Below are 26,898 nucleotides of genomic sequence, written 5' to 3'. Positions count from 1 at the left end.
TCTTACTGTTTAGTAACGGATTGACCCAAGTCACGTATTTTGAGTTTACTATTGCAAAATAAAATTTGAAAGACAGAATACTCCTTATGTTCATTTCAGCTTTAACCAACATAAATAATATTTATTGAAACAGACACAAAACCACTGTATGCTATTCAGAACAGCAGAAGCTAGTATAAATTAAAGTTTATAAAGTGGTGCTTGAAAGTTTGTGAACGCTTTAGAATTTTCTATATTTCTGCATAAATATGACCTCAAACATCATCAGATTTTCACACAAGTCCTAAAAGTAGATAAAGAGAACCCAGTTAAACAAATGAGACAAAAATATTACACTTGGTCATTTATTTATTGAGGAAAATGATCCAATATTGCATATCTGTGAGTGGCAAAAGTATCTGAACCTCTAGGATGAGCAGTTAATTTGAAGGTGAAATTAGAGTCAGGTGTTTTCAATCAATGGGATGACAATCAGGTGTGAGTGGGCACCCTGTTTTATTTAAAGAACAGGGATCTATCAAAGTCTGATCTTCACAACACATGTTTGTGGAAGTGTATCATGGCACCAACAAAGGAGATTTCTGAGGACCTCAGAAAAAGTGTTGTTGATGCTCATCAGGCTGGAAAAGGTTACAAAACCATCTCTAAAGAGTTTGGACTCCACCAATCCACATTCAGACAGATTGTGTACAAATGGAAGAAATTCAAGACCATTGTTACCCTCCCCAGGAGTGGTTGACCAACAAAGGTCACTCCAAGAGCAAGGGGTGTAATAGTTGACAAGGTCACAAAGGACCCCAGGGTAACTTCTAAGCAACTGAAGGCCTCTCTCACATTGGCTAATGTTAATGTTCATGAGTCCACCATCAGGAGAACACTGAACAACAATAGTGTGCATGGCAGGGTTGCAAGAAGAAAGCCACTGCTCTCCAAAAAGAACATTGCTGCTCATCTGCAGTTTGCTAAAGATCACGTGGACAAGCCAGAAGACTATTGGAAAAATGTTTTGTGGACGGATGAGACCAAAATAGAACTTTATGGTTTAAATGAGAAGCGTTATGTTTGGAGAAAGGAAAACACTGCATTCCAGCATAAGAACCTTATCCCATCTGTGAAACATGGTGGTGGTAGTATCATGGTTTGGGCCTGTTTTGCTGCATCTGGGCCAGGACGGCTTGCCATCATTGATAGAACAATGAATTCTGAATTATACCAGCGAATTCTAAAGGAAAATGTCAGGACATCTGTCCATGAACTGAATCTCAAGAGAAGGTGAGTCATGCAGCAAGACAATGACCCTAAGCACACAAGTCGTTCTACCAAAGAATGGTTAAAGAAGAAGAAAGTTCATGTTTTGGAATGGCCAAGTCAAAATCCTGACCTTAATCCAATCAAAATGTTGTGGAAGGACCTGAAGCGAGCAGTTCATGTGAGGAAACCCACCAACATCCCAGAGTTGAAGCTGTTCTGTACGGAGGAATGGGCTAAAATTCCTCCAAGCCAGTGTGCAGGACTGATAACAGTTACCACAAACGTTTAGTTGCAGTTATTGCTGCACAAAGGGGTCACACCAGATACTGAAAGCAAAGGTTCACATACTTTTGCCACTCACAGATATGTAATATTGGATCACTTTCCTCAATAAATAAATTACCAAGGGCAGCACGATGGTGTAGTGGTTAGCGCTGTCGCCTCACAGCAAGAAGGTCTGGGTTCGAGCCCTGTGGCTGGCGAGGGCCTTTCTGTGCGGAGTTTGCATGTTCTCCCCGTGTCTGCGTGGGTTTCCTCCGGGTGCTCCGGTTTCCCCCACAGTCCAAAGACATGCAGGTTAGGTTAACTGGTGACTCTAAATTGACCGTAGGTGTGAATGTGAGTGTGAATGGTTGTTTGTGTCTATGTGTCAGCCCTGTGATGACCTGGCGACTTGTCCAGGGTGTACCCTGCCTTTCGCCCGTAGTCAGCTGGGATAGGCTCCAGCTTGCCTGTGACCCTGTAGAACAGGATAAAGCGGCTAGAGATAATGAGATGAGATGAGATGAGATAAATTACCAAGTATAATATTTTTGTCTCATTTGTTTAACTGGGTTCTCTTTATTTACTTTTAGGACTTGTGTGAAAATCTGATGATGTTTTAGCTCATATTTATGCAGAAATATAGAAAATTCTAAAGGGTTCACAAACTTTCAAGCACCACTGTACATGGTCTTAAAAGATACATGTTGTTTGTTAACACATTTCAAAATGGTATAAATAGAATGTAGATTTTAAAAAAATTATTTAAGAATGTTATAATTCTATGAATATCATCATACAGATCTGTGGATATAATGCAAGCTTTCATGTCTCTCTGATAATAATATGGATAAAGGAGTGAGTCTAGGGTGTAAAATTATTGAATAATTTAAATTCATAAGCTATAAGTTTATAATAATTTAATGTATAAACTGTACAAGGTGTATTTATTAAATTCTGTATCAGTTTAATAGCACATGATTCCCTCAGGCTCAGACACTTTAATTGACTTCTTATCTTAGACTTTGTAACTGAGTGCCAGCGTGTCGAGTGTTCATGACCAGACAGAAATTGAGTTAGTTATGACAGAAAATTGTATTTGTTATCGAATACTAATTTAGTAATGTAAAATAGTTTTTTTTTAAGCTTTGTAACGTACACGGAGTTTGAGAAACATGGACGGACGCCCCTAGCGGGTAAATAAATCCTCCATCCACTAACTCGCCATGGATCTTTGTTGTCACGGAGTTATAATCTTATTTACAGTTTTGTTAATATATTTTACATCCATAAGTAATTGTTTTGAGATGAAAACGATATATTGCACCATATCTGACAGCTGTGACTGCGATTTTAAACCAAACATACAAGGTACGTACAATGAACTGATACAGTAATTTTTTTGGCTTATTATTAAAGCTAGCTAGCTAGCATGCTAATTTAGCTGACACTGTTTAATCTAATAACAGTTTAGCTTACTGTCTGCTAGCTAGCTAATAAGACAGCTATGCTAGCTTTACGCTGTTAAGTAATGCAGGTCATTTTTCTAATGCTTCAAACATGTTAGCTGTATTAATGTATCCTAATACAGCGTTGCTAGCTACATAACTGTAATTCAGTTGTGGTTAGTAGCTATCTAGTTAACAAATGAAGCAGTGTATCAAATAATATTTAGCTAGCTGGCGGTTTTAAAGGAGTCTACATTTTATTCGTTCTTGTCCAGTTGACTTCACAAGGAATACGGATACGAAGCAAAACTGAAATCTCTCTAAACTGAATGAGCTAATTTCTTCCTGTTAACACAGGGGTTCACAAACTTATTGTGCCAGCGACGCCTTTAACTGTACAATAAAGTCCATAATCCCTTCAGTACAGAGTTACAGTGGGGCTTGAAAGTTTGTGAGCCCTTTAGAATTTTCTATATTTCTGCATAAATATTACCATAAACATCATCAGATTTTCACACAAGTTAAACAAATGAGACAAAAAATATTATACTCGGTCATTTATTTATTGAGGAAAATGATCCAATATTACATATCTGTGAGTGGCAAAAGTATGTGAACCTCTAGGATTAGCAGTTAATTTGAAGGTGAAATTAGAGTCAGGTGTTTTCAATCACTGGGATGACAATCAGGTGTGAGTGGGCACCCTGTTTTATTTAAAGAACAGGGATCTATCAAAGTTAGCCTGGGCCCGCCCATCCTAAGCGTGACGCAACACGAGGGCCTGTTGCGAGCTTAAGGCCAATTTAAAGATAAAATTATTTTATGTAATTTTATTTCTCTATTGTTTACTGTTTTTGTTTTTACTTCTGTAAAGCACATTGAACTGCCATTGTGTATGAAATGTGCTATATAAATAAACTTGCCTTGCCTTATGCTGACAACCCAGTCCTCGCAGACGGTGTCGCAGATAGCGTCTGCGTAGCCCCCCCACCTTCGCAGACGCTCTGCGCGCACCTCCCAAAAATTGTGACCACCGCAGAAGCCTCGCAGACAGCGTCGCAGACAAGAGGGCTCTGATTGGTCCACTCTACATCCGCTGTACACGCACTTCCGCTTCCCTACTTTTCCGGTTTGGTTTGTTTTCACGACCGGCATTTTTAAAAACACGAGCGAAGATGGAGCAGCACGAAGAGCGGTTGATTTGAGGAAGTACGTACATCTATACGACTCCAGTTCTAATCATTATAAAAAAAAAAAGTTCTAGTCATTATAAGTAACCGGAGGATAAACACTCCACTAACCACACCCACCAACTACTCCTAGCGACTTCGCGCCCCCTTGCGTTGTGCCGGTGAATAACATCGCGCACGCCGCTCAACAATAAATTACAACTGTCTGCGAAAAGCTATCTGCGAAAGCCTTGTCGCAAGAGCATGCAGAGGCCTTTAGTCTGGCCAGGCAAGCTATCTACAGCTCTTCCAAGCTCCCGAAAAATTGGGAGCCAATCAACTTTGAGCATCTCCAACGGCCCTGGGTAGAGGCGTGTTCAAGGCAGTGACGTAGTAGAACTGCGACCGGAAGCCATAGATTGTTTACAGAATCTATGCCGGAAGCGCTTCATTCACGCTTCCGCATCTATTACGCATAGATGCTGTATTGAAAGCATTCAACGGGAAGTTCTCATTGAAAACGGAGCAAAGAGCAGCCCTGGAGGTATTTATTGAAAGGAAGGCCGTTTTCGCCTTGCTCCCGACCAGCTTCGGTAAGAGTTTAATCTACCAGTTAGCCCTGTCGCGTCGCATACGTCAGAGGAAAGAGTGATGTGATTGGTTTAAGCTTCGTCACAGCCTTTTCTGGCTTCGACCAGTAGCAAACTGAGGCATTTCAGGGAGGTGGGTCAACCACGGGCTCTGGGAAACGGTTGGGCTTAATATCTTGGCCAGACCAATAGTTCGTAGAGCTTTGTCGCGTTAGCCAGACTATATCAAAGTGACATTCCATGTCCCAACAGCCAGCCGCTGTGTCCGGGGATCAGGTCGTTGAGGCCCCTGCCTTCGACTGCCACCCAATCCACACTGCACCAGTCCCCTACTGCTACCTCTGTGGGTGGTGAACCCACAGGCGACAGGCGGATCCGCAGTGATGCGGTCGCTTTACCGGTCCGTTGTGGTGAAGAAGGAGCTGAGCCAAAAGGCGAAGCTCTCAATTTACCGGTCGATCTATGTTCCGACTCTCACCTATGGTCATGAGCTTTGGGTAATGACCGAAAGAACAAGATCGCGGATACAAGCGGCCGAAATGAGTTTCCTTCGCAGGGTGGCTGGGCGCTCCCTTAGGGTGAGAAGCACAATCACTCGGGAGGAGCTCGGAGTAGAGCCGCTGCTCCTCCACATTGAGAGGAATCAGCTGAGGTGGCTCAGGCATCTTTTTCGGATGCCTTTACCTGGACGCCTCCCTGGGGAGGTGTTCCAGGCATGTCCCCCCGGGAGGAGGCCCCGGGGAAGGCCCAGGGCACGCTGGAGGGACTGTGTCTCTCGGCTGGCCTGGGAACGCCTCGGTGTTCTTCCCAAGGAGCTGGCCGAGGTGTCTGGGGAAAGGGAAGTTTGGGCTTCCCTGCTTAGACTGCTGCCTCCACGACCCGGTCCCGGATAAAGCGGAAGAAGACGAGACGAGGGATCTATCAAAGTCTGATCTTCACAACACATGTTTGTGGAAGTGTATCGTGGCACAAACAAAGGAGATTTCTGAGGACCTCAGAAAGAGCGTTGTTGATGCTCATCAGGCTGGAAAAGGTTACAAAACCATCTCTAAAGAGTTTGGACTCCACCAATCCACAGTCAGACAGATTGTGTACAAATGGAGGAAATTCAAGACCATTGTTACCCTCCCCAGGAGTGGTCGACCAACAAAGATCACTCCAAGAACAAGGCGTGTAACAGTCGGCGAGGTTACAAAGGACCCCAGGGTAACTTCTAAGCAACTGAAGGCCTCTCTCACATTGGCTAATGTTAATGTTCACAAGTCCACCATCAGGAGAACACTGAACAACAATGGTGTGCATGGCAGGGTTGCAAGGAGAAAGCCACTGCTCTCCAAAAGGAACATTGCTGCTCATCTGCAGTTTGCTAAAGATCACGTGGACAAGCCAGAAGGCTATTGGAAAAATGTTTTGTGGACGGATGAGACCAAAATAGAACTCATCTCATTATCTCTAGCCGCTTTATCCTGTTCTACAGGGTCGCAGGCAAGCTGGAGCCTATCCCAGCTGACTACGGGCAAAAGGCGGGGTACACCCTGGACAAGTCGCCAGGTCATCACAGGGCTGACACATAGACACAGACAACCATTCACACTCACATTCACACCTACGGTCAATTTAGAGTCACCAGTTAACCTAACCTGCATGTCTTTGGACTGTGGGGGAAACCGGAGCACCCGGAGGAAACCCACGCGGACACGGGGAGAACATGCAAACTCCGCACAGAAAGGCCCTCGCCGGCCACGGGGCTCGAACCCAGACCTTCTTGCTGTGAGGCGACAGCACTAACCACTACACCACTGTGCCACCCCCAAAATAGAACTTTTTGGATTAAATGAGAAGCGTTATGTTTGGAGAAAGGAAAACACTGCATTCCAGCATAAGAACCTTATCCCATCTGTGAAACATGGTGGTGGTAACATCATGGTTTGGGCCTGTTTTGCTGCATCTGGGCCAGGATAGCTTGCCATCATTGTTCCATCAATGAATTCTGAATTATACCAGCGAATTCTAAAGGAAAATGTCAGGACATCTGTCCATGAACTGAATCTCAAGAGAAGGTGGGTCATGCAGCAAGACAACGACCCTAAGCACACAAGTCGTTCTACCAAAGAATGGTTAAAGAAGAATAAAGTTAATGTTTTGGAATGGCCAAGTCAAAGTCCTGACCTTAATCCAATTGAAATGTTGTGGAAGGACCTGAAGCGAGCAGTTCATGTGAGGAAACCCACCAACATCCCAGAGTTGAAGCTGTTCTGTACGGAGGAATGGGCTAAAATTCCTCCAAGCTGGTGTGCAGGACTGATCAACAGTTACCGGAAATATGTAGTGAAAGTTCATTATGTCTACCTATTGAAACTATTCTTTAAATTCGTTTCTTAAGACAAGGATTTTTTAAAATGTTACCTTGACAGTTTCGGCGATAAACTTCCGCCTTCTTCAAAACAGTCACCAGATGTCGAGTGGTGACGTGCCTTATCAGCTGATGTTACTCTAAGGAGGCGTGAACATCCCGCCCAATTTGACAGGTAGTTCACGCCTCCTGCTGTCAGGTCGCTCCTCCAGGACTGCGCTCCAGGTGTGTGACAGCGTGTACGCTCCCTCATCCCGGTTCATCGTTCTCTGCGCACGCTTTCGTATCTCCACTGCCTCTAAAATCCAACGCTGGAATCTATTTTCTTCAGCGCGAATGACTCTGGCCTCTTCCCAATTCATTATATGATTTTGCCGTTTACAGTGGTCTGAAATGGCTGATTTTAAGTTTTCTTGGTGTGCTTTTTCTTTTTCGGATCTTGTGAGTCTTTTTTTGTTGTTTCTTTTTCACATTCTATTTGGTGTTCTTTTTTGCGAGTATGGAAGCATCTGCCCGTTTCGCCAATATAAACTTTATTACATGAACGGCAAGGGATTTCATATATGACGTTGCATTTATTGTCCAGTTGTATTTTATCTTTGGGGTGAACTAGCAGCTGTCGAAGGTTTTTGTATGGTTTGACCGGGGTGTTGATGTGGTATTTCTTCATGGATCGTTGGATGCGTTCTGTAACTCCTTTTATGTATGGTAGTGTGACAAAGCCTCGGTTTGTTTTTTCTGTGTTTTTCCTTGTTTGTTTGTTTGTTTGTTTGTTTGTTTCCTTTGTTTGTGTCTGTAATTTAAACTGTAAACGGCAAAATCATATAATGAATTGGGAAGAGGCCAGAGTCATTCGCGCTGAAGAAAATAGATTCCAGCATTGGATTTTAGAGGCAGTGGAGATACGAAAGCGTGCGCAGAGAACGATGAACTGGGATGAGGGAGCGTACGCGCTGTCACACACCTGGAGTGCAGTCCTGGAGGAGCGACCTGACAGCAGGAGGCGTGAACTACCTGTCAAATTGGGCGGGACGTTCACGCCTCCTTAGAGTAACATCAGCTGATAAGGCACGTCACCACTCGACATCTGGTGACTGTTTTGAAGAAGGCAGAAGTTTATCGCCGAAACTGTCAAGGTAACATCTTAAAAAATCCTTGTCTTAAGAAACGAATTTAAAGAATAGTTACCGGAAATGTTTATTTGCAGTTATTGCTGCACAAGGGAGTCACACCAGATACTGAAAGCAAAGCTTCACATACTTTTGCCACTCACAGATATGTAGTATTGGATCATTTTCCTCAATAAATAAATGGCCAAGTATAATATTTTTGTTTTATTTGTTTACAAGGGTTCACAAACTTTCAAGCACCACTGTATTTTATGAACATGATTAAACTTTTTAAAAATTAGACTTTTGAAACATGTACAGTAATATTCTGGCTTTTTACTTGTGCCATAGTGCTTTCTGTTCTTGAACTTTCCACTGATAGAGCACATTAGGTTCAAGTTGTTTATAGGTCTACTTGTTATTGAGTGTTTGGATTAAAACCATTCACTTCAAGTGACCAGTCAAACAGCCAAATAATCCCAAGAACTTTATGAAACCACTGTATTAATTCTTCAATTTATCATGGCCAGGGTTATGGTGATTCTGGAGCTCAGGAACATTGGGCATGAGGCCAGAATACACCATAGTCACACCTAGATCAATTTAGCATGGCCAGTCCACCTATGTGTATGCTTTTGGAAGTGGGACAACATCCATTTGGACATGGGGGGGAAAAAACATATAAAATGCCACAAAGACAGTTACACAAGTTTAGATTAGAGATTAGATTTAGATTAGATAAAACTTTATTGATCCCTTTGGGAGGGTTCATCTCATTATCTCTAGCTGCTTTATCCTGTTCTACAGGGTCGCAGGCAAGCTGGAGCCTATCCCAGCTGACTACGGGCGAAAGGCGGGGTACACCCTGGACAAGTCGCCAGGTCATCACAGCGCTGACACATACAGTGCGTTTACATGCACATCCAAATCGAGCTACTGTCGGTAATCGAGCTAAGGGTCCCAGCAGGGGTGCCAGAGAAATCCAATCCTACATGCACACAAGGAAATCGAGCTATTGTGTGAGGTACATTGTGCACCCGAGCCACAGGTGGCGCTACACGCCCCATCGTGTTGGTACACTTCTGGTTGTCGTCATGAAGAAGAGCTATTCAAGAGTATAAACAAAGTTATCAGTTCCGTGTTCACAAGAAAAACGATGACGAGGACAGCAACATCGAGAGATGTTGTTCCTCCTGACCTCTTCTGCTGCTCGCTACTACTACTGTTGTCATGCCGACCGAGGCTGTTGTGTTTCCCGCTTGTGGTCTCATCACTCGTCACTTCCGGAAGGGGCAGTGCTGAAGTAAGTAGCTCGACAGGGTTTACATGCACTAAGTAGCTCGGCTACAATCGCATAATCTAGGTCGCGTAGCTCGATTACGAGAAATCCAGTTCAGTTCGATTTCAGCCGAGCTAAGGTGTTTCCATGGCATTTAGAACTTCGATTTCAGTCGAGCTACGGCAGAAATTCGATTTTCTCTATGTGCATGTAAACGCACTGATAGACACAGACAACCATTCACACTCACATTCACACCTATGGTCAATTTAGAGTCACCAGTTAACCTAACCTGCATGTCTTTGGACTGTGGGGGAAACCGGAGCACCCGGAGGAAACCCACGCGGACACAGGGAGAACATGCAAACTCCACACAGAAAGGCCCTCGCCGGCCACGGGGCTCGAACCCAGACCTTCTTGCTGTGAGGCGACAGCGCTAACCACTACACCACCGTGCCGCCCCCTTTGGGAGGGTTCCCTCAGGGAAATTAAGATTCCAGCAGCATCATTACAGATAAACAGAGAAAAGAAATAGAGAAAACTTCTAGATAAATTAAAATAAATTAAGTATTTACATATACAAATATAAAAGAATAAGATATGGGGAAGAGAGGAAAGGGGGGAGAAGTGGGGTTAAGGTAAGTGTGTGTGTGGGGGGGGCGAAGCAGCAAAGATATTGCACTTTATATTACACATTATATTGCACATTGTCCGGTATTGCTTATTGTCAGGCTGGGCTACTGCTCCTTCCCGTCCTCTGTCCTCCTGTTCCCCCTGCTCCCCCCCAGAGAGGAGTTGTACAGTCTGATGGCATGAGGGACAAAGGAGTTTTTGAATCTGTTTGTCCTGCACTTGGGAAGGAGCATTCTGTCACTGAACAGGCTCCTCTGGTTGCTGATGACGGTGTGCAGAGGGTGACTGGCATCGTCCATGATGTTCAATAGGATTGAACCAGGTACCCTGATGCTGTGAGGCAGCAACACTACCCACTGCACCACAGTGTCACCCTCCACAAAAAAAACCCCAAAAAGTCCCTCCTGTACCAGGACCTGGTCTTCCCAGGCAGTCTCCCATCCCAGTACTAACCAGGCCCTGAAGGTGCGTTGGGCGGTGCCGAATTTCTATAGTTTCTGTAGCTCTCGGCCCTCTGCTATGATTTAAACTCGGGTTACAGTGGGGGGCTGGTCCTCTGGTAACCATGAGAGTTTGACTCCCTACTCACATCTGTACTGTGGCGTGCCTCATTAAATGGCTGTAGGTACTATTTTTATGATGGTCTTTGGGATGACCTGACCGTGAGTAGAACTCGTGATCTTTCGGTTAAGAGGCGGACACACTAACCACTAGGTCAACTCACAGTACCCTCCACCAGTATAACATTTATTTTTTTTTTAAATCACAGACCCTCCCTTGATATACTTGAAAGTCCCGTCCCTCAACCCCACGTTGAGACCCACTGTACACCGTACTAGCTGTACTACATATTGGTTGACCAGTTTGGTTTTGTTTGTTTTTTGTTTTTTTTTCTGGGCCAATAATGTTTTTTAGTAATGAAAGACACCAATAACTGATATTCAGGGCCAATAATAATTTACAATAAGTTTGATATTTGTAATATGAAAATTTGCAAGAATTCAATTCCTACCCACAACTTACAAAAAAAAGAACATAATTTTTAATATTAAAACATTTATATAAAAAAGTACTTTGAACAAAAACTGTATGAAAATTATACTGACAACAGTCGTCATCATCTCAAGGTGTGTGTGCAAGAGCGAGTGAGCGAAATTAAAACCTTGATTCCAAAAAAAGGGACGCTGTGTAAAATGTAAATAAACACAGAATGCAATGGTTTGCAAATCCTTTTCAAATTATATTCAGTTGAATACAATACAAAGACAAGATATTAAATGTTCAAATTGATAAACGTTATTGTTTTTTGTAAATATACACTTATTCTGAATTTAATGCCTGCAACACATCAAAAAAGTTGGGACCAGGGCAACAAAAGACTAGGAAAGCTGTGGAATGCTCAAAAAAACACCTATTTGGAATATCCTACAGGTTAATTGGAAAGGTTTAGTCGTTCACAAGCAAGGATAGTGCAAGGGTCACCACTTTGTAGAAAAACTGTGTGGGCAAATAGTCCAACAGTGCAAGAACAATGTTTCTCAATGTACAGTTGCATAAAATTTCAAGGATTTCCCCATTAACAATCAATAGTATCATTAAATGTTTCAGATAAGCCAGGGAAACCTCTGCATGTAAGGGGTAAGACTGGAAACCAACATTTAATGCCCATGAACTTCAACCCCTCAGGTGGCACTGTATCAATAACCAGCATGATTTTATAAAGGATATTATTCTATCCACATTCACTGGACATGAGCAACCACACACTCTGATTGGCTACTCTACTACTAGGATATCAGCACATATACCATGAGTAGAGAAAAACAAAATGGCGGTGCGTGTTGCTGAACCAACCAAGGACGAAATAAAAACTCTACTCGAAAACAAAAGCCCCAAAAAATGCAAAAAAAAAAATCAACAAAATATGGAATAAAAGTATTTGATGGTAAGAACATATCTTTTATTATTATTATTTTTCAATAATTATTATTATAGCATTTTTCACAAATTGCTACTGTTATTTTGCCAGTTTGTTTACATTCTAAGCAGAAATTATTTTGTTGGACGTTTTGTATAAATTTTTGTTTATTGAATTTGCAAAAAATAAAAATGCTTTTTTTTCTCAAAATCCAGTGAATGTAGATATAATAAAAGTTATTCCACGAAATCAAGTTGTACATGGCTTATGGCCAACTCAGCGCTATGTGCCTCATCAGCTATCAGCTCATGCACGACTCGATTTCGTGGAATAACTGATGATTATTGCATGGGCTCGGGAACACTTCAAAAAGCTGTTGTCGGTAAACACCGTTTATTGCTGCGTCTACCATGCAAAGCAAAAGCCATATATCCGCAACATCCAGAAACACGGCCAAATTCTCTGGGCCTGACCTCATCTGAGATGGACTGACGCAAAGTGGAAAAGTATGCTGTGGCCTGACGAGTCCACAGTTCAGATTGCTTTTGGAAATCATGGGCATTATATCCTCTGGGCTAAAGAGGAAAAGGGCCATTCAAATTGTTACCAGCAGAAAGTTCAAAAGCCAGCATCTGTGATGGTATGGGGGGGTGTTAGTGCCCATGGTATGGGTAACTTGCACATCTGTGAAGGCACTATTAATGTTGAAAGTTACATACAGGTTTTGGAGCAACATATGCTGCCATCCAGACATCTCCTCTTTCAGGGACGCCCCTGCTTTTTCCAGCAAGACACGTTTATTCTGCATGTGTTACAACAGTATAGCTTCGTAGTAAAAGAGTGTGGGTGCTAAACTGGCCTGCCTGCCTCCCATTGAAACTGTGTGGTGCATTATGAAGTGGAAAATCCAACGAGAGACCCTGGAATGTTGAGAAACGTAAGTCATATATCAAGGAAGAATAGGAAAGAATTTCATGTTCAAGACTTCAATAAGTAGTGTCCTCAGTTGCCAAAAGCTTACCAAGTGTTGTTAAAAGAAAAGGTGATGTAACACAGTGGTAAACATGCCCCTGTCCCAACTTTTTTGGAATGTGTTACAGGCATCAAATTCAGACAGTGTATATTTACAAAAAAAACCAAAGTTTATTAATTTGAACATTAAATAGCTTGTGTTTGAATTGTATTCAGTTGAATATATTCTGTTTTTATTTACATTTTACACAGCATCCCATCTTTTTTGGAACTTGAGGTGTCCTCCACATTTAAAGCAATCCAGTAATGCTATGGGGTGCAACATTGTACCAGACTACAGACGTGTGGGGATTTTTTTGTTTTGTTTGTTTTTTTTAATCTTGGTTGCATCAGATATGCCTATACATAACAAAAACTGCTTTTATCTGCAAGGAATCAAGTTCAAGAACTGATTCCAATTCTCAGAAAAATGTTGAATATAGTAACTGATTATCGGTTGGGCCGATGATTGGTCGACCACAGTACTAGCATATGGATCTATATGATTCTGCACAAGAAAACTAAATAATCTGCTTTTTGCTGTTTATTTCTACCTTCATACAGGCTTGGAGTGGGACCTTTATAAAAATCTGTACGGACAGCATTTGGTGCAGGACATTGTGTCCGAGTCAGTGGCGAGTTTCCTGCAGAAACAGAGTCCAGACAGGCCACTGGTTCTTTCCTTCCATGGAGCATCAGGCACTGGAAAGAGTATGGTGAGCGCCATGCTGGCCCGTCACCTGTACGGCACCTCCATGGGCAGTCCTTACATCCATCAGTACATCCCCACACTGCACTTTCCCCTCACTGACCGCGTGAAGCAATACAGGGTATTGTAATTTTATTACTTTTGGATAATTTTTCATGTGTATCTTTTGTCAAATCAAGCTGACTCAAAACTACTCTAATAAAAAATGGATCCATATTAAAAATGGTTATTCCAACACAAAACTTTATGGGCTTGATATCATATTTATGCATATTTGTATTTTTAGATACACTGCCAAAAAAAAAAAAGTTGCGCACTGTAATATTTGGTTGGACTGCCTTTAGCTTTGATTACAGCTTGCATTCGCTGTGGCATTGTTTCAATAAACTTATGCAATGTCACAACATCTATTTCAGTCCAGAGTTGTGTTAATTTTTCACCAAGATCTCGTGCTGATGATGGGAGAGTCTTTTTCACTGTGTAAAGTCTTCTCCAGCACATCCCAAAGATTCTCAGTGGGGTTAAAATCGGGACTCTGTGGTGGCCAATTCATGTGTGAAAATGATTCTTCATGCTCCCTGAACCACTCTCTCACAATCTGAGTCCTAATTTTATGCCCGTGCCATCGAGGAATAAAAAAAACGTTGATAACCTGGTTATTCAGTACATTCAGGTCATCAACAGACTTCATTTTATTGCCCCATAACGTTGCTGAGCCTCGACCTGACCAACTGAATCAACCCCAGATCATAACACTGCCTCCAGAGGCTTGTACAGTGGTGACTGCGTGATGGATGCATCGCTTCATGTGCTTCCCTTCTTACCCTGACACACCCATCACTCAGGAATAGGGTAAATCTGGATTCATCAGACTACATGACCTTTTCCATTGCTCCAGAGTGCAATCTTTATGCTCCCTAGCAAATTGAAGCCTTTTCTTCTGATTAGTCTCACTAACAAGTGGTTTTCTTATGGCCACACAGCTGTTTAGTTCCAATCCTGTGAGTTCTCGTCACATTGTGCATGTGGAAATGTTCTTAATTTCACTATTAAACATAGCTGTGAGTTCCACTGTCCATTTTTTTTTTCTTTTTAATGATTTGACTTCACCAAATATATAAGTGATCTCTGATCGTGGTCAGTCAGGATCTTTTTCATCTCATCTCATTATCTCTAGCTGCTTTATCCTGTTCTACAGGGTCGCAGGCAAGCTGGAGCCTATCCCAGCTGACTACGGGCGAAAGGTGGGGTACACCCTGGACAAGTCGCCAGGTCATCACAGGGCTGACACAGAGACACAGACAACCATTCACACTCACATTCACACCTACGGTCAATTTAGAGTCACCAGTTAACCTAACCTGCATGTCTTTGGACTGTGGGGGAAACCGGAGCACCCGGAGGAAACCCACGCGGACACGGGGAGAACATGCAAACTCCGCACAGAAAGGCCCTCGTCGGCCCCGGGGCTCGAACCCGGACCTTCTTGCTGTGAGGCGACAGCGCTAACCACTACACCACCGTGCCGCCAGGATCTTTTTCCAACCACATTTTTTTTCCACGAAGTTGACAGTTCACCATAACAAACACTGTTATATTACACTGTTGCGCACTGTAATATTTGGTTGGACTGCCTTTAGCTTTGATTACAGCTTGCATTCGCTGTGGCATTGTTTCAATAAACTTATGCAATGTCACAACATCTATTTCAGTCCAGAGTTGTGTTAATTTTTCACCAAGATCTCGTGCTGATGATGGGAGAGTCCATTCAGGTCCATTATGCATATTTGTATTTTTAGATACACTGCCAAAAAAAAAAAAAAAGTTGCGCACTGTAATATTTGGTTGGAATGCCTTTAGCTTTGATTACAGCTTGCATTCGCTGTGGCATTGTTTCAATATGATATCGAGCCCATAAAGTTTTGTGTTGGAATAACCATTTTTAATATGGATCCATTTTTTATTAGAGTCCATTCTTAAACCTTCCAGGTTTAAGAATGCAACTGACAGTTCTTAACCCAATTCCAGTAATTTCAGTAATCTCCTTTGTTGTTTTCTTTGCTTGATGCAGGCCAATAATTTATGGAATCAATTTTGTGCCAAAATGTTCATACAATACTTTTGAAATATCAAACAAAAACGACAAATCAAAATACAAAAAAAGAAAAAAAAAGTCAATTTTTTTAGACTGGCAAACAAATTATTCATGTAATCGTGCAAAATATCAGTCTATTACTCTTCAGAAACCTTTTATTTTTGTTCCGCGTCTTTCTCAGTTTTGTTTGACGTAATTTATTTTGGTTGCGATTCCAGCTTTCTCGTTTGCGCTCCCTGACTTTTTGCTTGCAGTTTTGGCACAAACTTCCCGTGTGGGTGGGCTGTCCAGGAATGCATTCCCATTGGCTAACTTGTGTTTGACTGACAGCTACGCTCAGCCATTCCCTACTCGGATTCTGGCAGACTGTTTGACGAGTGACCGATCCATTGACGGTAAACAAGGATCGAGTGGACTTCAGTGGCGACTATGATATTGAATTAATTCAACAAAGTGTAAATTCAATATCATAGTCGCCACTGAAGTCCACTCGATCCTTGTTTACCGTCAATGGATCGCTCACTCGTCAAACAGTCCGCCAAAATCCGAGTAGGGAATGGCTGAGCGTAGCTGTCAGTCAAACACAAGTTAGCCAATGGGAATGCATTCCTGGACAGCCCACCCACACGTGAAGTTTGTGCCAAAACTGCAAGCAAAAAGTCAGGGAGCGCAAACGAGAAAGCTGGAATCGCAACCAAAATAAATTACGTCAAACAAAACTGAGAAAGACGCGGAACAAAAATAAAAGGTTTCTGAAGAGTAATAGACTGATATTTTGCACGATTACACGAATAATTTGTTTGCCAGTCTAAAAAAATTGACTTTTTTTTTCTTTTTTTGTATTTTGATTTGTCGTTTTTGTTTGATATTTCAAAAGTATTGTATGAACATTTTGGCACAAAATTGATTCCATAATAATTTGACCTTCTGAAACACAGCGATATCTTTTCCATGAGCATGGGATACGTCTTCCGACGTGTTTGTTAAAGAAATGAGAAGCTACTCACCGCATCAGTTAGGGTTAAAAGAATTGTTACCAGCTTAAACATATTCATCACTGCAGTAATTATCCAGTCAAAGGCTCTTATGTATTTGCTTATTTAAATCCAAATGGTGACTTTTTTTGGCCGGGCAGTGAAGAATGTTCCAGTCATATTGACCTCTGAGTGTTAGGTGTGTTTTATGGACACAAAACATGTTGCGTTTCATTGTAACGAGAAGATATTTCAGATCCGGTACTCCTGACTTACAGTCTAAATGTTTTCCAGTGCTTCTGTTGGGAAATGCTGAGAATTAGCTAATTTATGTGTGGAATATTGTGGAATTTGATAAGGCTCATAAGCAGAACATCATTTATTGGGACTATATTACAATATTTCACATTTTCATTTCTTTCCAACTTTTTTTAAATATATTCGCACGTTTAATGCAACACCCTTTCCTTGCTGCAGTTCTTGAAAATGTTAAAAAGAAATTAGTGGGCTCGTAGTCTGTAACATCAATTATTTTTACATCAGGAAACTTGAGCAAGGTGGACCTTGCCCAATTTTTTGACTGGGAATACTGACTTATGTGATCACATTACACATTTTCTGACCTGAGGTCATCTTTTTCTTAGGTTCTAAGTAAAATGTACCAGAGCAGTAATTACATTCCATCTACAGTGTCTTCCAAAAGTATGCATCCCCCCCTTGGTGTTTGTCCTGTTTTGTCACATTACAAGCTGGAGTTAAAATGGATTTTGGGGGGCTTAGCACCATTTGATTTACACAACATGCTTACCGCTTTAAAGGTGCAAATTGTTGTTTTATTGTGACACAAACAATAATTCAGATGAAAAAACAGAAATCTGGAGTGTGCATGCTATAAGTATTCACCCCCTTTCATATGAAACCCCTAAATAAGAGCTGTTCCAACCAATTCACTTCATAACTCACAATTAGTTGATTAAGATCCACCTGTGTGCAATCAGTGTCAGATGATCCGTCACATGATGTCTGTATAAATCAACCTGTTCTGGAAGGACCCTGACTCTGCAACACTACTAAGCAAGCAACATGAAAACCAAGGAGCCTCCAAACAGGTCAGAGACAAAGTTGTGGAGAAGTATAGATCAGGGTTGGGTTATAAAAAATATCCCAAACTTTGAATATCCCAGGGAGCACCATTAAATCCATTATAGCAAAATGGAAAGAATGTGGCACCACTACAAACCTGACAAGAGAAGGCCCCGCCCACCAAAACTCACAGACCGGGCAAGGAGGGCATTAATCAGAGATGCAACAAAGACACCAATGATAACACTGAAGGAGCTGCAAAGATCTACAGCGGAGATGGGAGTATCTGTCCATAGGACCACTTTAAGCCGTACACTCCACAGAGTGGGGCTTTATGGAAGAGTGGCCAGAAAAAAAGCCATTGCTTAAGAAAACAAGTTTGGAGTTTGCCCAACAGCATGTGGCAGACTCCCCCAAACACATGGAAGACAATTCTCTGGTCAGATGAGACTAAAGCTGATCTTTTGGGCCATCATGGGAAATGCCATGTGTGGTGCAAACCCAACACCCTGAGAACACCATTCCTACAGTGAAGCATGGTGGTGGCAGCATCATGCTGTGGGGATATTTTTCATCTGCCGGAACGGGAAAGCTGGTCAGGACTGAAGGAAAGATGGATGGCACTAAATACAGGGCAATTCTGGAGGAAAACCTGTTTGAGTCAGCCAGAAGTTTGAGACTGGGACGAAGGTTCACGTTCCAGCAGGACAATGACTCTAAATGTACTGCTAAAGCTACACTGGAGTGGTTTAAAGGAAAACATTTACATGTTTTGGAATGGCCTAGTCAAAGCCCAGACCTCAATCCAATTGAGAATCTGTGGCATAACTTGAAGACTGCTGTACACCAACACAACCCATCTAACTTGAAGGAGTTGGAGCAGTTTTACCTTGAGGAATGGGCAAAAATCCCATTGTCTAGATGTGCTAAGCTAATAGAGACATACCCCAAGAGACTTTGGGGGGACGAATACCTATGCACACTCCAGATTTCTGTTTTTTCATCTTAATTATTGTTTTTGTCACAATAAAACAACAGTTTTCACCTTTAAAGTGGCAGGTATGTTGTGTAATCTGTATTTACAGTTAATTTCTGCTGTCTGACAAAACCCTACCTGTTGCCATTGATTTTAAGAAGAATGATGTGTTTATGGACAACATCCAATAACACATGAAATAAGGTTTCATGTTGAAATGTTGATGGAATGTGATCTGTTGTTGCCACAAGTCAGTTAATATGTAACAGTCTGCCAAGACTTCCATCATTAACATCAATACTGTGGAAAAAGAAGAAGAACCTAATTGCGGATATCTGATTATATATAAAGTTGCATTATACAGCACTGTATATAGGGTCATGGAAGACTTGGATTGTAGCACAGAGGCTATATATTGAAGTTAAAGTCTCGAGCTGCATAAACACCCCTTCCAGAAATCAGCAAGGCATACTAATGCATTTATTACTGCTAAAACTTTTGTTGTGAGCATAGTTTCACTCTCAAGGTTATTGCTGGTGAAGCCTTTATGTTGAAAGTAAATTGCCTCTTATGTAACACGTTTGCTTTTTGCTGTTGTATGCAGTCAGATTTGAAGCACTGGGTACAGGGGAACCTCACAGCCTGTGCTCGCTCTGTCTTCATCTTCGATGAGATGGAGAAGATGCCTCCTGGAGTGATTGATGTTCTGGAACCGTTCCTCGGGCCTTCGCACGTTGTTTTCCAGACCAACTACCGCAAGGCCATTTATATTTTTATTACGTACGTCTTACTGAGTGACATAGTGTCACATCTTGTTGCAAAGAAAGCATAAGCGGAGAAAGTAGTTGAGAAATATAGTAAATGAGATTTTGGAAGATTCTCTTGTCGCCATTGTTGATGCCTTGAACAGATTTTTCTTTAGCCTCATTGCAGAACCTGCTTTGCTAATACGATATTACTTTGCCCGATCTAGTACAGCTGGTCAGGAAGTCATTAACAGAGTGACCCTAGAGAACCGACAGGCAGGACGAGACAGGGAGGAAATTCAGGCAGAGCAACTGGAGGAGGCGATTGCAGACGCTGTATACAACAATAAGAAAAGTAAGTGATACAATACAGATTAGACCTTTTTCCCTAGGTTTTCAAATGAATATAGGGAGTGCACATAGTCCCGACACATCCTGCAGAACCAGAATATATACTGTCATGGAAAACATTCAGCAAATTTTTAAAAGGATAAAATATTCTGGAGTTATTAATCAAGTTTATAATACTCAGCCAATGAGATGTTTTTTTGTTTGTTTGTTTTTTTCTTCCAAATTTCATATATGACAGGGCAAAAATATGCCATGTGAAAATTCATTAAACTGTGCTGCTACTGTTGCACCATGTACTGGTATAGTCTGGAACCCGTGGCTATTTTTGTTGTGTATAACGTTTACAAATGGAGAATTGTCACTTTTTTTAATGTGTCATTAGGGGTGTTCACACGGCAACTTTTACTCTGGTGTAGCACCGGGGCTGCCCCGGTAGAGCGTTCACACGGTACAAAGTTATACCGGTGTAGCCCCTGAAAGCTGCTTAAACCGGTGCAAATCTAACCCTGCTCGGGAGGTGGTTTAAGAAATTTACTCGGGAGTAAATGCTAGTTTGCGGGGCAGCACCGATATAAAATGGGACGTCTGAACGCTACAGGGGTAGACTCGCTACGTGTGAGGAGAGTTGATTACATACGGGCATTGCATAATTTGCATCCTGGTATTTTGCGCTTCCAAAATGGCGAATATCAACAACAACAGAACTGTGTGTCTTCCAGTGTTGCCAGATTGGGCGGTTTTAAGTGCATTTTGGCGGATTTGAACATATTTTGGGCTGGAAAACGTCAGCAGTATCTGGCAACACTGGTGTCTTCATTCACGTTGTTTTCCCGGCACTTGGTGATGCCATGACAACCGGGAAAAGGAAGTACATTTTCACGCATGCGCATATTTCATTTCCGCATTATTACTATCGTATAGCACGGTCGCAAAAACTGCCGTGTGAACGCAAGTGGGGCTGCACCGGTGCTAACACGCTTCTCTCTAGTAAGCAGGTTTGTGACGTGTGAACGCTGCACAAAATTTACACCGGTGTAAGATATATCGCAACAAAATACATCGGTGCAGCATCGATGCAAATATGTGCCGTGTGAACACCCCTATTGAATGATTAGAAGAGTTATTACATTATTATGAAAAGTCTTTGCAACTTTTGTTTTCTTGCTAGCTAACATCAGTCTGCTTTATTAATATATATTCATTAGTTCCTTCATTCCCACTCTAGTTGAGGTATTATTAAAAATACAGAGATGTAGAGCACTATTTATGCAAGATGGGAGTCATTCAAAGATGAATGTCCAGCAGCTGTATACAAGTCCTGTAAAACTCTTTATTAAAAAAAAAAAAAAAAGAGTCGCAACCTTAAAGTATCTTAATACAGCCTGAGAATCATATTGCCGATTTTTGAAAATGAGATCAAGTTTTCCTGGATCATTTTATTGAACTTCTGAATGGCCTTTGTTCCTTAGGTGGATTCTACCATTCAAAAATCATCTCTGCAAACAGAATAACCCACTTCGTGCCCTTTCTGCCCTTGTGTCGGCGACACGTGGAGCGCTGTGCCCAGCGGGAACTGTGCCAGCGCGGCGAGTGCCAGCGCAGAGACGTGTCAGTGGCAGTAGGGGGCGCCATGTCCTACACCCCACAGGAAGGGCAACACTTCTCAAGCACAGGCTGCAAGCTTGTACCTGCTAAAGTCAATCTCTTCCTATGAGCCACGGGAGTGATACGAGTGGACATAACAGGAACATCAGGACCAGCTGGTGTTCATCCGTACTGGTACACAGGAGCAGATTTTGCTTTTGTAAGGATACTGGTTCTGCATGAACAGGCCCAAAGATCAGAAGTACAGCCCTGAAGATTGGCTCGAAGATAAGTTTACATGAACTAATAAAATGCTGACTATCAGGGGATTAATCTGTTTATAAAGATGCAGGTAAAGGACCTTGCAGGCGAGGATTGCCTCTATGAAGGAGGAATTATTTCCACAGCTGTTCTGTGTGAACCAAACACACAGCAGTTATGCTGCTGATCATTGTAAGGGAACAGATGTACAGAGCTGCAGTCAGCTGACTGGACAGATTTGTTCAATTAAGAGGAAGCGACTTTGTCTTCCCTGCTAGAATTTTTTTTTTTAGCTGAATCTGTACAATCTTTTATGTGTTATTTATAAGTCAGAAATATCGGTGAGTTTAATTCGTGACATTAATGAAGGAACATGATACCAATCCAAACATTGGACCCATCTATTGTCAATCATTTTTCTTATCTTAGGACTTTTTCCTCATTTTAAAACACTCGAAAATTATACAATGACCAAAAGCGTTAGTCGTTTTTGTGTTTATGGGTGGCATGCCCAGTATTTCAAAATTTTATTAATAAGATATACACTTCAATCATATATCAACGAAATCTTATATATACATTCATTCGGTGTTGTCCAAGATTTTGACTGGTATTGAATGTGGCAAATGAAGTACTGTATTTTACTGTCTTTTACAAGAAGTGCAAATATTAATTTGTACTGCTCATAAGTGAGATGTCTGTTTGTTCTTTTATTGTGGATTTTTAACTCATGTCTAAAAGTAAAGATTACTGGAATGTTGATTTCTTAATGCATTGTATGTCGTGAACCATTGAGATAAGATAAGATGAGACGGGAGTCCTTTTGTTAGGCCCTGCACTCTGAAGTGTCGTCCAAAATCATTGAGCGTTGTAATCAGACAAGCCTCTGCCTCACTGTGAAAGCTGTGATCAGCAACATAATGTGTCAAAGGTATTTCCTGGGTAGGTATGTAAGCAAAGTACTAATGTCCTTCAAAGTGCAAGGTTTCCTCCTAAGCATCTGTTAAGGTTTAAAAAGGTCAAACTGGGACTTCTAATTCAAGTGTGGTCTTTTTATTCCGTAAATGTATTGATAATACAAGTTGCCTTCATTGAACACAGTACTGAACTCAAAAATCATTTTGAATAAATTAGTTTTTGTCAGATGCCGAATTGGGAAATGCCATCGAAACGATCATGTATGTTCACTTGGTCCCATGTCATTTATTTTGATCATGATCTTTCTCTGTCAGGGGTGTCTTTTGAGCTGATTTAATAGAGTTAAGAAAGTGGAGAAAGAAATACTGTGATGTGCCTCAAACAAAATAAAAACTTGAAAATCATTTTTGCCTGCTGATGTTTGATTTCTTTGATTATCAGGACCAGTTTCCCTTCATCATATTGTCTGTTCAGTGTGTATATGATTTTGCTTGTCTTTCACATCTGCCATGATTTAAACTCTTCCATGAGTGGATGAGTTAAAGATGTGCTCCAAACACATACGTACAGTGGATATAAAAAGTGTACGCACCCCGTTAAAATGATAGGTTTTTCCGATGTAAAAAAAATGAGACCACGATAAATAATTTCAAAACTTTTCCCACCTTTAATGTGACCTATAACCTGTAAAATTCAATTGAAAAACAAGCAAATCTGTTATGGGGAAAAACATAAAAAAATGTACAATAAGCTGGTTGCGCAAGTGTGCACACCCTTAAACCAATACTTTGTTGAAGCACCTTTGGATTTAATTACACCATTCAGTCTTTTTGGGTCGGAGTCTATCAGCCTGACACATCTAGACTTGGCAATATTTGCCCACTTTTCCTTGCAAAAGCGCTCCAAATCTGTCAGATTGCGAGGGCATCTCTTGTGCACAGCCCTCTTCAGGTCACCCCACAGATTTTCAATTGGATTTAGGTCTGGGCTCTGGCTGGGCCGTTCCAAAACTTTTTGGGGGTCATTGTCATGCTGAAAGATGAGATTCCTCTTCATCTTCAGCTTTCTAGCAGACACCTGAAGGTTTTGGGCCAAAATTGACTGGTATTTAGAACTGTTCATAATTCCCTCCACCTTGACTAAAGCCCCTGTTCCAGCTGAAGAAAAACAACCTCAAAACACGATGCTGCCACCACCATGCTTCACCGTGGGGATGGTGTTCTTTTGGTGATGCGCAGTGTTGTTTTTACACCAAACATACCTTTTGGAATTGTGGCCAAAAAGTTCAACCTTGGTTTCATCAGACCATAACACATTTTCCCACATGCTTTTGGGAGAGGGTTTTTTTTTTTTTTCAAAATTTAGCCGGGCCTGGATGTTTTTCTTTGACCCTACCTCATCGTCCAAACATATGGAGAATATGGGAGATTGTCGTCACATGTAATACACAACCAGTACTTGCCAGAAATTCCTGCAGCTCCTTCAGTGTTGCTGTAGGCCTCTCGGCAGCCTCCCTGACCAGTTTTTGTCTCATCTTTTCATCAATTTTGGAGGGACGTCCAGTTCTCGGTAATGTCACTGTTGTCCCATATGTTCTCCACTTCTTGATGACTGTCTTCACTGTGCTCCATGGTATATCTAATGCCGTGGAAATGTTTTTGTCCCCTTCTCCTGACTGATACCTTTCAACAATGAGATCCCTTTGATGCTTTGTAAGCTCTCTGTGAACCCTGGCTTTCGCTGGAGGAGGCAACTGAGTAAATGTCTGAACTTTATTTGGGGTTAATCAGAGTCATTTTAACTGATGGCAGGTGTGAACTCAAAAAGACTGAATGCTGTAATTAAATCAAAAGGTGCTTCAACAAAGTCTCATCTCATCTCATCTCATCTCATTATCTGTAGCCGCTTTATCCTGTTCTACAGGGTCGCAGGCAAGCTGGAGCCTATCCCAGCTGACTACGGGCGAAAGGCGGGGTACACCCTGGACAAGTCGCCAGGTGCTTCAACAAAGTATTAGGGTTTTTTTTTAAAGATATTTTTTTGGGCCTTTTCACCTCCAATGGATAGGACAGTGCAGAGACAGGAAACGAGTGGGAGAGAGAGACGGGGAGGGACCGGGAAATGACCCCGGGTCAGAACCGAACCCAGATCCATAGCACGGTGCCCCATCCACCTGAGCCACGACGCCCCACACAAAGTATTATGGCCCTTTTCCACTACCCTTTTTCAGCTCACTTCAGCTCGCTTCAGCTCACTTCAGCCCGACACGGCTCGCGTTTCGACTACCTCAGAATAGCACAACTCAGCTCACTTCAGCCCTGCTTAGCACCCAAAACTCGCACGGTTTTGGAGTAGGGCTGAAGCGAACCAAACCGAGCCGAGTGGGGCTAGGGGCGTGAGGAGACACTCCCCTGTGCACTGATTGGTGAGGAGGAGTGTCCTCACATGCCCACACACACCCCGCGAGCACACTGGGATCTGTAAACACCGTAAACCCGGAAGAAGAAGAATTACGAATTACGAGAATTTCTGAAGCCTTATGCGCCTCTCCTCATCTATACGCTCTTGCCAGTATCTGTTGGCGTTGTCGGTGACAACAAGCCACAGCACCAAGACCAGCAACACTAGCGACTCCATGTCCTCCATGTTTATTGTTTACTATCCGGGTCGTGAGACTACCGCTTAAAAGATCACTGATGTCACTGTTTGCGCCGCCTAACGACATCACGTGACGTCCACCCACTTTTGCTAACTCCACCCAATGTGTCCACCCACTTCCAGCCAGCACGGTTCAGCGCGGTTGTAGTCGAAATGCAACTCCAACATCCCCACTCAGCTCGACTCAGCCCAACTCAGCACCGCACGGCTCAGCCCAACTCAGCCGCGTTGGTAGTGGAAAAGCGGCATTAGTTTAACAGTGTGCACACTTATGCAACCAGCTTATTGTATGTTTTTTTATTATTTTTTAAAATGTTTTTCCCTCTGACAGAGTTGTTTGTTTTTCAGTTGAATTGTCCAGGTTATAGGTCACATTAAAGGTGGGAAAAGTTTTAAAATTATTTATCATAGTTAGGTGATTGGGGCGGCATGGTGGTGTAGTGGTTAGCGCTGTCGCCTCACAGCAAGAAGGTCCGGGTTCAAGCCCCATGGTTGGCGAGGGCCTTTCTGTGCAGAGTTTGCATGTTCTCCCCGTGTCTGCGTGGGTTTCCTCCGGGTGCTCCGGTTTCTCCCACAGTCCAAAGACATGCAGGTTAGGTTAACTGGTGACTCTAAATTGACCGTAGGTGTGAGTGTGAATGGTTGTCTGTGTCTATGTGTCAGCCCTGTGATGACCTGGCGACTTGTCCAGGGTGTACCCCGCCTTTCGCCCGTAGTCAGCTGGGATAGGCTCCAGCTTGCCTGCGACCCTGTAGAACAGGATAAAGCGGCTAGAGATAATGAGATGAGATGAGTTAGGCGATTGGCTAACCTTCACCTTCTTTTTTAGGAACAAGTCTTCATTTATTTATTTCAGCTGTATGTTTGAGGTCATCGTCTTGTTGAAACATTTATCTTCTCCCCTGATTCAATTTCATGGCCTGTGAGATTAAATTCTCTCTAATATGTCCTCATACTTCGCTCCATTCATGTTTCCTTCAATGACATGTAATGCCCAGTATTATTTTCAAAGAAGCAGCCCCTTATCATGATGCTCTCACCTCCATACTTCACTGTAAGTATGGTGATCTTAGGATCAACCGTTCTTTCTCCAAACGTGACGAGCTGCCAAAGATTTCTCTTTTTGTTTCATCTATTGTTCCAAAAGAGCTCTGATTTGCCTAAATGCTTTTAGACACACATCTGTGCTTTTTTAGCAGAGGAGTTTTGCATGAGGTGTACGGTATGAACCGATATAATTGTGGTGCAGTTTGTTGCATATTGTTCTCTGTATAACTATTATTCCTGCTGCTTTAAGGTCATCCTGCAACTCTTTTCGAGTGACTGCTGGCTTTTCCCTTACCTTCTTTATCATTACTCTAAGAGCGCGTTGTGAAATCTTGCATGGTGCACCTATCCAGGAACAATTGTGAACTTTCCACTTGTATATTATCAGACCAGTTGTACTGACAGGGACATCTCCAGTCTTGTCTGTAGCTTTTTCCATTCAAGTGTTGTTTAATACACTCACCGGCCACTTTA

General features: G+C 42.2%; 1 protein-coding gene across 1 annotated transcript; it reads left to right on the top strand.

The window, feature by feature from the left end:
- Positions 1 to 2,720: 2,720 nt before the first annotated feature.
- tor2a (torsin family 2, member A) lies at positions 2,721 to 23,123 on the top strand. Its single transcript, XM_060907049.1, has 5 exons — positions 2,721 to 2,883; positions 13,587 to 13,852; positions 19,464 to 19,639; positions 19,833 to 19,960; positions 21,426 to 23,123. The coding sequence occupies exons 1-5, from the start codon at positions 2,739 to 2,741 to the stop codon at positions 21,668 to 21,670; spliced, it is 960 nt and encodes a 319-aa protein (XP_060763032.1). The 5' UTR covers positions 2,721 to 2,738; the 3' UTR covers positions 21,671 to 23,123.
- The last annotated feature ends 3,775 nt before the right edge of the window (positions 23,124 to 26,898 follow it).

This window comes from Neoarius graeffei, chromosome 24, assembly GCF_027579695.1.
Source record: "Neoarius graeffei isolate fNeoGra1 chromosome 24, fNeoGra1.pri, whole genome shotgun sequence".
Lineage (NCBI taxonomy): Eukaryota > Metazoa > Chordata > Actinopteri > Siluriformes > Ariidae > Neoarius > Neoarius graeffei.
This window is presented reverse-complemented; position numbering and strand designations above follow the sequence as displayed.